This window comes from Oryzias melastigma, linkage group LG1 (assembly GCF_002922805.2).
Source record: "Oryzias melastigma strain HK-1 linkage group LG1, ASM292280v2, whole genome shotgun sequence".
NCBI classification, from domain to species: domain Eukaryota; kingdom Metazoa; phylum Chordata; class Actinopteri; order Beloniformes; family Adrianichthyidae; genus Oryzias; species Oryzias melastigma.
This window is the reverse complement of record NC_050512.1, coordinates 11,447,997-11,463,404: the sequence shown is the minus strand read 5'-3', so window position 1 is coordinate 11,463,404 and position 15,408 is coordinate 11,447,997. Positions and strand designations below refer to the sequence as shown.

Genomic DNA, 15,408 nt, shown 5'->3' with positions numbered 1-15,408 from the left:
CCGAGCTGGCATCTGGCTCAAAGCTGTGGGACTGGATAGCTCCAATATATTGTTGCATCGATAATGTTAGATTGGGAACTACTGCCGGCCGCTCTGCAGAAACTAAATCCTAAAAAAATACTTAAAAAATGTCTAAAAACAGCATAATGATCATTTAAAAACCTCTGGGGACACTTTTGCAGTAGATCAAAAGATGATTGGACTGGGACTTAGGGTAAAATTTCCTGTAAAAAAAAGAAAAAAAAACTGTGAATCACACGTGTCAAAGTCACAGCCCAGGGGTCAGATCGTGGCCTCCGGGTAATTATATCTGGCCCTCCAGATCATTTTATTTTATTGATATTAATTGACTGATTGATATTGATGGCTCAATGTTATCTTCCACTTATTCCTAACTTGTTTAATTTTGACACAATATGTTTTTTAGGAGAGTAAAATACTGAAAGTTATTTAATGCTTAGGTTCATTTATTTGAGGAATAATATTCATGCCTGTTTTTATTCAAAGTAATGTTCAAAAGTTCAGTTTTTAAAGTTTTACAATTTAGTTTTAGTGTGTTCAATAAATGTTTATCCTGTTTGGCCCATTAACTAAGGTGTGTTTTGAATTTTGGCCCCCTCTACGATTTAGTTTGATACCCCTGACATTGACCATATAAATCTAAATAAGTCCAATGATTTACATATTGAGATTAGGAAAAAAAATATATCAATTTATCCAAAATTTAGAAAAAATTTAGATTTTTAGCATCTCAGATAACTGAGTAAAAGGATGCTTAAAGTTTTACTCTATTGTCAGAGTGGTTTATTATTAGAATAAGCTTAAAGAACATATAGATTTTCTTTACTATTGGATTCAACACAAATGTTGCCATGCTTATATTTGATAGAAAAAAGGAGGAAAAGGATGAGGGTGCACCAAGTCATAATGATGGAAAAGTCAATGTTTGACTTGGCTTTCTTATAAGTAAATCCACGGCATAAGGGGATCTTATTTACAGAAGGTATATTTTATTTTTGAAAGGAACTTGCATGTAATGCTGTTAAAATAGTTAAATAAAGAAATTAACAAAACTGCTTTAAATTAAGTTATTGTAAATATTCAAATGCTACAAAAACACAAGTAAAGTATTTTTCTAAACAGTGAAGTGAGACTTTGCAGCTCTTGCTGGGTTTTGGTTTGCAAGAAACTGGTCCAAACAGCTCCGATAAAGGTTGTAGACCCCTGCTTTAACTCATCTAGAAATTCCTCTTATGAAATTAAGCTTTTTAGATTTAGTTTTCATACAAATAACGCAAAAAAGGAAATACGTGTGAACTTTTCATAATTTTTTAAAAGTAAAAATCCATAGATGATATTTTTTAAAGTCACAATGCCAAGAAAACTTTTCAACTTTTAGGTAACACAAACCTAACCAGCTTAGTAATGTACAAAAACATGATTTTAGCCCCAAAAGTAGCAGAATAACATTGGGGTCAATGGAGGTTAATTGAAATCTGAGATGTTGTGGAAAAGGACAGTTTATTGGTCTATTACTTTATTTATCTTACAACATCGCCCCCTGGTGGACACTAAAAGAAAAGCAGCAATGTTTCTTTAAGTGCTGCTGGGTTTAAATCTTTGATGGACAAAGAGAAGTCATAGGGGTGCTTGTGACCCTTAGGGAATCTATATCTGACTCCTTATGTGAAATTTATGTATTTCTTTCATTCATTTTTTTTTTCTTTTTAACATAATGGTAGGTTATACTGCACTTTTTTATTCTTTGCCTTCTTTAACCCCTTTAGGGGTCACCACAACAAATAATCTACCTCCATCCAACCATCTCCTCACACCAACCATCCTAATGTCCTTCTTCACCTGTAAACCTTTCTCCACCTCCTCCTAACACATCGTCTGGATAGTTTTCTCAACTCTGCACAGGACCACCAGGACATTTAAGCATCTTCTCACTCTTCAAGATCTTGTTAAACAGTCAGACCCACTCCTGAACATCTATCTATGTTTTCTTCTTTCCAGATGACACTTCCTGCCAGTATCCACCATCATTGTGGCCATAGCTATCCAATCATTTGGAATAACCTCCTGATCTCTTTAAATAAAAATCACACAGCAATTGTCCTTTTTCCGTTTTGGTCACTTGATCCTTTGCTCTACGATTGTCTTCTTCATCCTGCCTGCTTTTTGTGCTTTGCAGAATAACAAGAAAAATGTGTACTTATTTTGCTAACTCTTTATAAACTGCGTTGAGAATTGTGTCTTGGTGTTTGCATAGCAAGACTAATTTAGCAATGTTAATTCATTTTAAAACAGTTGATTCAGATTTGATTGAATGTGTTAGATTAATTTTATGTGTTTATTAGTTTGTTTATCTTTTTTATACCCGAATTTAAAAGTGGACCTAAGATTTTTCTGACAACAATACAGAACAACTGTAGAACATTTGTTTTTCCTCCAACAAAAGTCTCTAGAAGCCCTGTGGCGTTTCTGTCCAGGGGTCTACCACCTGAATAAACAAATTCCTTCTTTGCTTTTCACCTTTTCCATTCAAGGGTCGCCACAACGATTCAGCTTCCTCCATCTAACCCTGTCTTCTGTATCCTCTACCCTAACACCAGCCAACTTCATGTCTTCTGCATCCATAAACCTCCTCCTTCCTCTATACCTTTTTCCTAGCACCTCTAGATTTAGCATCCTTCTACCAATATATTCACTGTCTCTCCTCTGGACATGTCTGAACCATCTCAGTCTGACCTCTCTGACTTTATCTCCAAAACCTCTAACATAGCTGTCCCTCTGATGGACTCATTTCTGATCCATCCTGGTCACTCCCAAACAGAACCTCGGCCTCTTTATCTCTGCTGCCTCCAGCTCTGCTTCCTGTCTTTTCCTTAGAGCCCCTGTCTCTACAACATGGCTGGTCTCACTTTTTGTACACCTTTCCTATCATTTGAACTGAAACTCTTCAATTATACATCACACCTGACACTTTTCTTGACACTGTCTTATAGCCCTCATACATGTCCTGCACTGCTCAAACACACTTCTGTCATTCCAGACTTCCTCATACAATAGCACATTTCCTCTGTGGGCACTCTGTCACAAGCTTTCTCCAGATCTACAAAGATACAGTGTAGCTCCCTCTGTGCTTATCTTTCAGCATCATCAAAGCAAATATTACATTCTATAGTGTTTTTTTCTTGGTATGAATCTATAACACTGATCACAAATGTTCACATCTGCTTAGTCAAACTTAGTACTCTTTCGCAAAACATCACTGTATGGGTCATCAGCTTTATTCCTCTGTAGTTGCCACAACTCTATACATCTTCCTTATTCTTAAAAAGGAGCACCATCACACTTTTTTAAAATAAAGTGTGATATTTATAAAATATGAAATGTGAAAATATGACACCCAAGGGGGAAAAAAAAACTGCAATACAAAGGAACAACTTTTCTCTATACTTGTACCTGTAGCACACTTTACCTTCCATTTATCAGCTCAAACTTTTAATAATAGAAGAAAAATTAAGTTGTGATAGATCCCTTCATAAAAGAGAACGTTTTGTTAAAAAGGGAAAACTACAACAAAAACTTATGTGCACGAGAAAGCAGGAAAATTTTTTATGTGGGGTTGTGTCATTTAGACTAGTTTTAAAATGTGGTAATTTCTCAGAAGCTCTAACGAGCCTGCTTCCAGTCTCCTTGTAGATTTAAGAGCCTCCATTTAACAATTCTCAGATGACGGGAGACTGGGAACAGAGATTTGGTACATTGTTAGAAGGGGTGAGCAATAAAGATTGGCTCTGTCAAACATGACAAAAGGAAACATGCTCACCACCGTGTATTTTCAGAATAAGTTGTTTTACTTCAAACCCACGCTATAATTCACGTCAATGCTAAATTTTTTTCTACATTTTGATCATAATTTTGTAAAAATGTAAGTTTTATTGAAAATGTTGACAGCTACAGATGTTTCTGTGCGATAGACGTATGTCTTATTTCATAAATGCTCTTAATTTGAAGGGCTCGCATCGTAGGGGTTCCGTTAGTTGTCTTGTTTTCTTCTTGTGCCCTTACAGAGAACAGACATGGCACAGTTCCTCGGTTGCTAGACGACTCTTGCCAGCAACACAGCTGTGAAATAAGTAACATTTGCTAGGGGAGGACAACATCTCCTTAGAGGACTTCTCAAAGTGGTGCGAACGGGGCTTCTTAGCTCGCACGCGGGTCACTAGCTTGAAAAAATATGCGATGTTCTTCACGAAGAATTCACCTTTTAGCATAGCTAGCGTTCTCTTTGGTTCTTCTTTTTTGTTTATATGATAAGAAAAAACTACTTAGAGCAATTTATAAAATGATATGTACAAAAAGAAAAAGTTTATATATTATTTAAGCCTAAACTAACGACTGTTTAGCACCTTCGACGGTAGTTCATTTGCTAAAGATGTCTCAGGATGCAAGTGATGTTCAAACAGATGAAGACTGCGAGGAGCTGGTAAGATATTTGTTTCTCTTTTGTAAAATACGACTTTTTTGGCTTAAAGCTTTGAAATATTGTTCTTTCAAAACGTAAAAATGTTTTATTAGATGTAATTACTGTTTGTTAAACTCAAATGAGGGGATTTAATGACTGAATCTCGAAGCAAGCTGCCATACTTTGTTATTATTCTGGACATTTATTTGGATTTAAAATATTTTTTAAAAATGTTATCTATTGAGGTATATACTACAAGAGTCTTTAACTTTCAATTTTTTTAAGTTAATGCTAACAATAAGATTTCTTTGCTTTTTAGGCTGAGGAAGATTTCTCTTTGCAAGTTGATATCTCAGAAAAGGTATCATATTTTATATTTCAGCTGTTGTGTTATTCTTAAAGCAATTTTCTGCTCACACGCATTTGAATGCACCTTCCCTCTGCTTCAACACCTTGTATTTGTCAGAAAACATGGAGGAAAAAATCCTGTGGCAAGCCTTCACATTCTCCAAGTAAGACCACTTTAAGGGAAACCATTTGCACTTCTGTATGTGGAAAAGTCAATATAAATGTATTTTTTGTGTTCTTATAGGGTCTCCATACCTCTCCAGTCTGACTTTGAACTCCAGAAGGACTGCAGTGAGAGCCTGGAGACTTCCAAGGAGCTCTTTGGGTGATACCAGAGGAGACGCTCCTGGGACGGCCGCGCCGGGTCATTGCACGTCCCTCAGCAACGGTTATGGTACGCTCCACAAACAAAGTGCTTTGTTGAAGATTTTACTCGTTAGCTATTGCTAAGAAACGTTTCCTCTTGTACTTTCAAGCCTCTGTAATTGGCATTTATTTAATAGTTAATCAGTCCAATAGAGGGCATCACCAGTCTTATGTTAATAACTTATGTAATAATACCCGATCCTCGTTGGTTTCTGTTTAAGGTTATTTTCTGGGTGGATGTGACCATAGAGACAAGGAGGACATGCATGACGAGATAATTCACCTGAAGAAGGTAACTAATACAATATACAGTGAGGCAAATAAGTATTTGAACATCGTAGGTCCACTGTGAGAGACATAATCTAAAAAAAAATCTAAATCTAAAAAAAATCTGGAAATGACATTAAAATAGAGTTTTTGTATGGTACTGCTGCAAATAAGTGAACAAGTGATAATAAGTGAGAAAATCAATGTTAACATTTGGTACAGTAGCTTTTGTTTGTTTACACAGGTCAAACATTTCCTGTAGTTTTTCACCAGGTTTGCACACACTGCAGGGTGGGATTTGGCCCCCTCTGCACACAGATCTTCTCTAGATCGGTATAGTTTCTGGTCTGTCACTGAGAAACAAGGAGTGTGAGCTCCCTCCAAAGATTTTCTGTTGGGTTTAGGTCTGGAGACTGGCTACGCCACTCCAGAGCCTTGATATGCTTCTTACGGAGCCACTCCTCGGTTCTTCTGGCTGTGTGCTTTGGGTCACTGTCATGTTAGAAGACCCAGCAATGACCCATCTTCAGTGCTCTGACTGAGGGAAGGAGGTTGTTCCTGCAATCTCACAATACATGCCAACGTCATCCTCTCCTTACAACACTGAATTTGTTCTGTCCCATGTGCAGAAAAACACCCCATAGCATGATGCTACCACCCCCATGCCTAACAGTAAAGATACTGTTTTGGGATGGTACTCATCATTCTTCTTTCTCCAAACATGTGGAGTGGAATTAAGACCAAACTGTGACCACATGACTTTCCCCCATGATTCCTCTGGATCCAATTGGCCACTGGCAAACTTAAGACAGGTCTGGACATGTGTTGGTTTATGCAGGGGAGCCTTCTGATTTTAAACCAAGACGTCTTACTGCATTACCATCAGTAACCTTGGAAACGAGCCTCAGTCCAAGGGAGACTGACAGTCATGTTTAGCTTCTTCCATTTTCTAATATTTGCTCTAACAGTGGATCTTTTTTCACCAAGCTGCTTGGCAATTGCCCTGTAACCCTTTCCAGCCTTATGGAGGTCTTCAATGTTGTCTTTGGACAGCTCTTTGGTCATATAAGTGGTTGGGGTCTAATTGATTGTATGAGATGGACAGGTGCCTTTATGCAGCTAATGACAGCAAATAGGTGCTTCTAATTTAGGATAAAAGTGAGGTGGAGGTGAGCCACTTAAAGGCGGACTAAGGGTCAGAATTCTAGCTGATAGATTTGCAGCAGTAGCATACAAATAAACTATTAAAAAATCATATATTGTGATTTCCATTTTTTATCATGTCTCTCACAGTGGACACACACCTACGAAGAAAATTTCAGACCCCTTAATGTATGTGAAGAAAACCTTTTTGAGCTCTTCTTGTATAAATAAATAAGGTGTTAGTTATGAAGTGCAAAATGTAGTTTTCTCCCAAGATGAGGCATGAGACAACAATCTGTGCTGTTCAACTATACAACACTGGTGACTGGATTTTAATTTCTTGCATAAAAAAGCAGTAACTATGCTTTCTCATTTAGTAAATGTTTGAACCTCTCTTGTATGTTATTTTGCTTAATTGGATCTCGCAGAGGGCTGCACGGTGGCGCAAGTGGTTAGCGCTCTTGCCTCACAGCGAGAAGGCCCCGGTTCGACTCCCGGCTGGGACCTTTCTGTGTGGAGTTTGCATGTTCTCCCCGTGCATGCGTGGGTTTTCACCGGGGACTCCGGCTTCCTCCCACCGTCCAAAAACATGCTTCATAGGTTAATTGGTGACTCTAAATTGCCCCTAGGTGTGAATGTGAGAGTGGATGTGTGTGTGATTGAGGCCCTGCGACAGACTGGCGACCTGTCCAGGGTGTACCCCGCCTTCGCCCTTCAGTAGCCGGGATAGGCTCCGGCACCCCGCGACCCCGAAAGGGAAGAAGCGGTCAAGAAGATGGATGGATGGATGGATGGATCTCGCAGAATTAAGTATTTTATGAGCCTGACCTTCAGGTTTGATGCTTGTCTTCTTGCAGAGCCTCCAGGCTCAGAACTCTGACAAACTGCAAATGAAAGCCAAACTGCGACGCCTGGAGGAAGACATCACCAAAAGAGAGAAACAGATTGAAGAACTGTTGGATCCCACAAAAGTACTGATAGATCATTATTTCTTCTGTTTTATTTTGGTGAAACCTTTCAGTGAACGTTACTTCTCTCGCAGGGATCTGAATTCACTCGCAGTTTAGTGGATAAGAAAAGAGAAGGGAGTGTGGTGAGTGCATGCTCAAGTTGTTGGTGGTAGGAGAAATGGTTTTGGATCAAGCAGATTTATGAAATCAACTGTGTTTGTGAAGGTTCTCAATGGCCTGAAGCAGAGAATCCTCAAACTGGAGCAGCAGTGTAGAGAAAAAGAGAACGCCTTATGGTAAAGGGCTCCTTCATGTATGTTAGCTTCATTATTCTGTAAAGCAGCATCAGTTTTATTAGCTTTCTGCTTTTTCTTCCCCAGTAAACTCCAAAGTGAACTGAGAACCACAAACCTGGAAGAACTAAAGAACAAAGCAAAAACATACTCTGAGGAGGTACATGTACATTTATGGTTCTATTTTGTAAAGCAGCTTTCAAAGTGTAGGTAGTGCTGCAATGTTTTAGCAATCATTTGTCAAATAATTATTTTCAGCTGAAGAAAAGCTGATTTTTTAGGTGTCAACACAAACATCAGTAATATTGCTGCAGTGCAGCCAATGGAACTATGTTGGAAGCCTGTCTGCGACATGTTTAAAGGAGAAATGGCTCAATAGTCTGTGAATTACTTTTTTGTTTTGTTGAGTTTTGTTGTGCCTCAGAGATCAACATTAGGCTTCCTCAGGCTTTGTTTAGAAGCCAGTTTTTGACCAACTTTAAAAAGCCAGCACAGTACGTTTTAAGGTATGAGGAAAAATTTCAATGTGTGATAGTAGTGATCTATATTGCAATGAAAATATGACCTATAATACATGAACTAATAACAAAACAAACAAGTAAAAAATAATACATCATTTTCATTTCACCGCAACAGTTTTATTCATATAAAATTCAACATAACTTAAATTAAACTCTAAACGACCCATCTCTACATATGAGGCCAACATCTAACATAAAATGCTCTATTTGATTAGTTAAATACTTCAAGCTGTCATAAAATTGTTGTAAACATTTAAGATAACCATTTATTGCAATTTACGCCGTCTTTTTTGATACATGTATTGTTCTGGCTGACATTGCATTGACGTGCATTTCAATTTACTGTGCAGGCCTAATGTCAGATGGACTCTGATCAATTCCAGAGACATTTTTGGGTTTTGCTGAAATTATGAACAGGACTGTGGTGAAGAAAATGCTCAACAGATGCTTCTCTGTCTTTTAGATACAGAGGCTGCAGATGCTTCTGGAAACAGCAGAGAAAAGGTGGGCAAAAGTCAAAAACGAAACACCTCTCTCACTCGGCAACTCCAATTTCAGGCATTAAGCCGCAGTAGCTGCGGTTACATGCACAAGATGTCTTTCATTGGATCAAAGATCGATTAGAATTGAACTTTACACATGGGCCCTAAAAACTTTATCAGATTATAACAAATGTCTACAAATGCCACATCACATAAATCATTTTGACATGCGCAGAACTTTCTGAAATACCGGAAACAGCCATAGAAGAAGAAATAACAATATATTCCCCTAGTAGTATTATTATGGTTTAAAGTGACTGGCCATAATTTTCTTAATATGTGCAGCCAGTCCTTTATTCTTGGGCACACAGACGCGGAAGAAAGGTTAGTTTAATATGTGCCAACAACATTTAGCCTGGGATGCACTTAAAGTGCATGCAGGCGATGCCGGAATGTGCATTATGGCTGCACATAAATATGTGGCCTTTTTTCTCTGGACACGATTGGAAAAACAAATTCACTTGATTGTTTGCCCGGTTTCTCGGGATTGTGTGGAGCAGCATTTCCACACTCTGTCAGCTCATACACCGATCTTAAGCCGCTCGGAGACAGTTCTCCTGGGAGACATGGTTCTTCTGAGTCCGGCGGCTCTTTCTTGCAGAGATGCCGATGCGATCCAAAGCCTCCTCCTAAGCCACAGACATGAAGCTAGGAGTCAGGTCGTTCTGTTCAGAGATACTGTTCGCTCATGCAGAGCAGCTGGCCGGTCCTGTTTGCACTCCAAAGTTTCCTCTGGAGCGCCACGCGTTACCTAAACTCCAGCGCAGTAATGACACAGAACCGGAATAAATTGTTTACAAGCACCACAATCGGATCGACAAAAATTTGGATCCGAATGAGTCTGATCAGTATTCCGAATGGCGTGTTTACATGACACATTTTTATTCTGATCAGGCATTTTTTCCGATTACTTGGGTCCATGTAACCGAGTTAGTAACTGTTTAGTGGGTAACTTTCAAAATTACACATGAATGTATGAAATCTAGACAGTTGGAAACTGTTTCCTGTCACAACTTAAACATTTTGCATTGTCTATTAAGTGTAAAAGTGAACTAGCAGTCCTTCATGAAGTTGTACTCTGTGTCTGCATTAGCCGAGCTGAAAGTAAATGCTCCCAGAGGCAGCAGAAGGCTCTGAACTTCACCGTCCATCGCCTGTCTGAGGACCTGAAGCAGCTTCAGCATGAAAACGCAGCGCTTAAAGAAGAGCTCAACACTGACAGCCTCGCCCCTGGACTTAAAGGTAGTCAATGTCTGAGTCACGGAGCTAAGATATTCAAAAGGTTCTTTTTTTTCTTGCAATTTATACATACACATATCATTCCAGTTTTATTTTACTTTTCCGCTTGTATCCTTCAACTATAGGAGGCAAATGCTGAAAAATCAAAATAGACCAAACCTAATCTTGAAGTATTTCATGCTTGGTGCAGAAATAATGTTTGACCCTCTCTCCTAGGTTACAGGGAGTGGAGTAAGCAGAGAATTCTGAGGAGGCTGCTAGAGGTTGAGAAGGTGATGTTGTTCTGTGAGCTTGTGCTCGTGTCTGTTTTGGATTGTTGCTTCATAAGCTCTGTCACTGACAGACCCCCCTCTCCTCTTATCAGAGGCTTGAAAAGAGCAGAAGACACGCCCAGTCAGCTGAGTTGAGCAGCCGATTGGATCAGGAGATCCAAATCCCTCTCGCTGAGAACCCGACGTTCACCATGGCAACAGAGGCAAGAGTTTCCGTAGGAACCATCACTGAGGAGTGGGAGGCGATTGCTGATCTAAAGGAACGTCTCAACCAATCAGAGAGGAAGAGAAAAGAGATGGAGGAGACTTTGGCGATTAAAGAGTGAGTGACAGCTTGATCACGTGTTGGTGTGATGTCAGACAAACATAAAAACATTCGCTTAAAACATGCTCATTTTTGATATCCTTTTTCTGTTGTGTGTTTCCAGAGATGAGCTGACTCAGCTTAAAGCAAAGCAAGAAGAGCTGCAGAAAGAAGCAGAACTTTGGAAAGCTGAGCAGAAAAGTTTACTTGAAAAAGAGAAAGAACAGCACAAGTATGTTTATATTACACTTTGTTTAAAAAAATAATAAAATTAGAAATATATAACATTCCTATATACAGTAATTCTCTTAAAACTTTTATTCTGAAGGACTGCAAGTTTAAAAAAAAATTGTACTCACGAAGGGTTCACATACTTTCTCTTGCAACTGTTATTTAAAAAAAGAACATTTTGGATTTTTATTTCAAAACTGTGACTTTTATCCTTATTTTACCACTAATTGTACCAATAGGTTGATGTCCACTAGGGGAAAATCAGATTTAGAGAAATACTGCTTTCATGTGGTGTTGGAATCATCAGAGAAAAGGCTCAAAAAAGACACTTTAGAAAACAACACAATCTTCCAACTCCACATTTATGCAGACTAACTTTCTGCATCTAAACATCAATGTATTTATAGTGCATCATCTATGGTTAGACACCAGCATTTCTGGAAAAATGACACATTTAGTAAGATTGTTAATATAATTTATTCCAGTTTGATGAGGCAGGTTAAGTAGCTGCATGTAGCCCCTGGGCTGTAGTTTGTTCACCCCTGATTTAGTGAGTAAAAATGCTTAATTTCAACACTAAACTTTAATGTTTTGCTGAAATCGTATTAGTTTTTTTTAAAACAATATCTGGTCTTTCCAATGGATGGCAGGATAAGTGTCTTTAAAGACTCAGATTGTGTTTTCACTGTTTTTAACATGTTTTGTGGCATTTTTCCAATAATGGAGGATATGTTTTAAAAAAAAAATAAGCATAAAGTTGCACTTCTGATCACTAAAAGACAACATTTTACAATAGGTCAAAAGAAAAAGGAAACAAAAAAAGCCCCAAAGCTAAATTGCTTAATTTCAGTGTCTTTTTTGTATCGTTCCCCAGGCGGGACTTGGAGCTGTTGCTGGTAAAGATTCAGACTCTGGAGGAGGATAGAAGCAAACTTGCACAGGCGGCGCACTCCTGCCCTCCTCCCACAGCTGCAAACAGCCAGGCGGAGGTGGAGAGCTGCAGAGCGGGCCAGGAAGAAGGGAAGCAGAGGGACACAGGATGTAAAACGGAGGGATCTGAAAAAGACGAGAAACTGAGCACTAATGCGAAGATAAAAGAAGAAGCCGCCGCGGTGATTCAGGCAAACTGGAGACGGCACAAACAGAGGGTCTGTAAACACGTGAGAGGAAGTGTTATGTAAGAAACGTCCAGACACTGTCTGATGGTTTCTGTGTTCTCTCTGAAGGATGCTGTGATGTTGCAGTCAGCGCTCAGAGGTCATCTCATGAGAGCAGCACAGTTGAAGAACCTGCTGAGAGACAATAGCAAGGTTTCTGACACACTCACCTCCTTATGTTGGTTAAGAAACACGGTTTGATCAATTAATTAAATATTTCTGGTGATTTCTGAGATACTAATCTTCTTAAAATCTAAAAAAACTATTATTTTCTAGCTTCAAATTACTTAAAGCTTAAGAATTAAGCTCCAAAAATAGATCTAGAATCTAGATTAAATAAGATGTACTTTTGTACGCAAAGTGAACAAAAAAGGCTGGTGCTTATATAACCTGTATAAAATCCTTATTGAGGGTCATGTTAACAACTTCCTCATTTCTCCATGGCGTTCTCCTCCTCCTCCTCCTCCTCCTCCTCCTCCTCCTCTGCTCCCAGGCTGGAAGAGAAAGAAACCATGAAGCCGACTCTGTCACTGTGATTCAAGCTGCATTCAAGGGGCATCTGGCTCGGACTCTTGCGATGAAGAGGTGACTCATTTATGCACAAAAAAATAAATAAAGAAAAAAACAATCGATGCAACGCCAACTGTTTGCAGAGTCATGTTTTTATTTGTCCGATAGCCCAGGGCCTGCAGTGCCTTCTTCTGCGGAGACTAAAGCAAGAGCCGACTTCAGCCGACCCGTAAAACCAGGTATAGTTCAGACAATTCTCTGTTCTGAGTGCAAATTAAATAAAAAAAGGATACAATACACTTTCTTCAGGTTTAAAACCTGCATTCTCAACATGTTTAGATGAAAATCAATAACACATTTCAGCACGTTAGTCAGGATTCCAGCTTGTTAAGTACTGATGTGGGCAATTCCAACCCATTGACCTACTTAGACCCTGAACATTCCTTTTCATTTTTCCCCTGACACCTTTATGAGCAGTGATGGATCCAGCTGACATGCTGATCTCATTCCCGAGCGGCCCTCTCCTCTGCAGCAGCTGAATGAGGGCACTCAGCAGACCTGCGGCCGAGCAACGCGCTTATCTCTTATGACCCTTAAAGATCTATAGTTTTCTGCCGTCCAGAGCCATGACACTATTGAGGTTTCAGCCCCCCTCCCCCTTTCAATTCCCATATCTTTGCTCATCCTTTTCTAGAGTTTTAATCTGCATTAAGGAGCGCAGGGCAGAACAGCAACATCAGCACATTTCCTGCTCGACTGCCCCTGCTTTAGTGTGGTTTTCTGCTCACTTCAAAGAATCTGAATTGTAGATCTTACAGCTTAAACTGCAGCTGAGAGTTTGTTGCTAAAACTTTGGCTTAAAGGCAAAACTTCTATACTGTACTCTATACTGAAGATGAATCCTTCTGAAAAGGTTAAATACATTTGTTGTATTGGAAAAAGTCTAGCAATTCGATACATGTGATACCTGGCTCACGATGCCATATGTATCACGATAAATCCCAGGACTGTACCTGAACAATTTTTAACTTTTTTTTTAAGGATATGACTTTAAAAAATTCTTCCTAAATATGAATACGATAATATAAAGGTAAACTTAATTTTTGTAATGATGACAATATTAAGCACTGCAACTGTATCTCGTATACAAGTTGCCTTTACACTTTTCTATTGGTAAATTAAGAAATATTTGTTCTTAAAGGGAACAACCAACATTTTCTGATTTCCAAAATAAAATATTTTTCAGTATAAGAAAAAAATAGTGGAAAGCAAAATTAAAACGCTGAAGGACGCCCATAAATAATTAACTGAATATCGCCATGTCTGCATTTTACATTTTTACAAGTATCACCAAATGAAGTGTCGCAATACATCGCCAACTCAATTGTCAATAATATTTAAAACTGTTTTTCTGTTCTATTGATTTTCTGTCTTTTAATATTGACAAAGTGGCATTCTTTTATTTTCTCTGAAAAAGCATTTTGGACAGTCTTATTTATTACTTTGGTTTAAAAACAAAAGAGTTCATTCCCAGTTTGTTTATGTCTTTACAGTTCTGAAAGATCTTCAGCCTGCAGCTGCTTTTGACCACGACCCCCCCACCGATTCTGATGACTCAGATGACATCATTGTGTCTCCGTCACGTCCAATGAGAAGCAGGAACGTCTTGATGACATAAAACCTTCAGCTTATGCAGGTTCTTCAGGGAAGTTTTGTCTAGAAGTGTCAGGTCATCCCCCATCCTTTACCTTAAAGAGCATAAATGATTTCCATCTATGTGAATGTGGTCACGCCCCTCCTACAGTAATAAACAAGAACTTGGAGGCTGAATTACTTTTTGAAATGATGCTCATTCAGGCACATATTTTGATCTTAAAGCAATCTCAAAATACAATATCTATGCACTCTGGAGTGATGTATAGCTGCAAGGAGAATATTTGTAAATAATACTGATTACTCCTTAACTGCATTTTTTTTTTTAACCAAATAGCTCTGTTAAACTAGTGCCAGTCGTTGCTTTATTTGGCCTTTTAATTCACTTTAACCTTAGTAAAACACTTTTGTAACCCATGTGGCCGAAATCCTTCAACTATTGTACTTTTGGGTGAAATTTCAATGCCTTTCACACCAATAAAACCTCAAGACACTAATGCCTAAAAATGGAAGTGGATTTTTGAGGTGATTCCCAGCTGATGCACTATGAAGCCAAACTGTGAATGCATTTCAGATGGTTCTGCTGCAATACTGAATAATCAGTGGAGGGATGGAGAGATGTGCTTTAAGGTGGATCACAGGTATGGAGGGACAGAATAAAATGGCATGTTTCTTCATTTGTAAACATTTATTTCAAATTTATTCAATAAAATTGCTGATTTTCAATACAAAAAATCCTCTTTTAATGTGCTTATTTAAAAGCTGTTCATCTTGAATTGTCTTATTGCTTAATGCAGCTTTTATTTTTTTGTATTCTTTTAGTTTTATATTCACTTTCTATTTTATTTTGTTTATTCATGTGAATTTTTCACAAAATTTAGTTTGTAATTCTATTGCAAATCCTTTATTTTTGTATCAATTGTTTTTGGTCTCACAAAGTTTAAGAATATTTTGTGTTTAAAAATTAAAAAAAACTTTAAGAGAATCCGAATTTTTAGATATCCCAGATAAGTCGTGTTCTCGGTCAGGGCTCATCTATAAAGTATGGTCTATATGATAATGTGTTGTAAGTGGCCCATCTCAATCTATATTTCAGCTAAATTATAAATAAAAGTTTATATCAGACATGTAATAC

General features: G+C 38.3%; 1 protein-coding gene across 1 annotated transcript; it reads left to right on the top strand.

Moving 5' to 3' along the window:
* Nucleotides 1–4,447: 4,447 nt before the first annotated feature.
* On the top strand, nucleotides 4,448–15,008 carry iqce (IQ motif containing E; the record flags this gene model as incomplete). The annotated part of the gene is given in 19 exon segments (XM_024259867.2): nucleotides 4,448–4,498; nucleotides 4,797–4,838; nucleotides 4,944–4,989; nucleotides 5,070–5,219; nucleotides 5,413–5,483; nucleotides 7,459–7,572; nucleotides 7,644–7,694; nucleotides 7,777–7,847; nucleotides 7,932–8,004; nucleotides 8,829–8,869; nucleotides 10,001–10,149; nucleotides 10,363–10,418; nucleotides 10,511–10,740; nucleotides 10,847–10,954; nucleotides 11,828–12,101; nucleotides 12,180–12,263; nucleotides 12,604–12,695; nucleotides 12,789–12,859; nucleotides 14,174–15,008. Coding segments are annotated over 19 exon segments (1,899 nt in total). The 3' UTR covers nucleotides 14,299–15,008.
* Nucleotides 15,009–15,408: the final 400 nt, after the last annotated feature.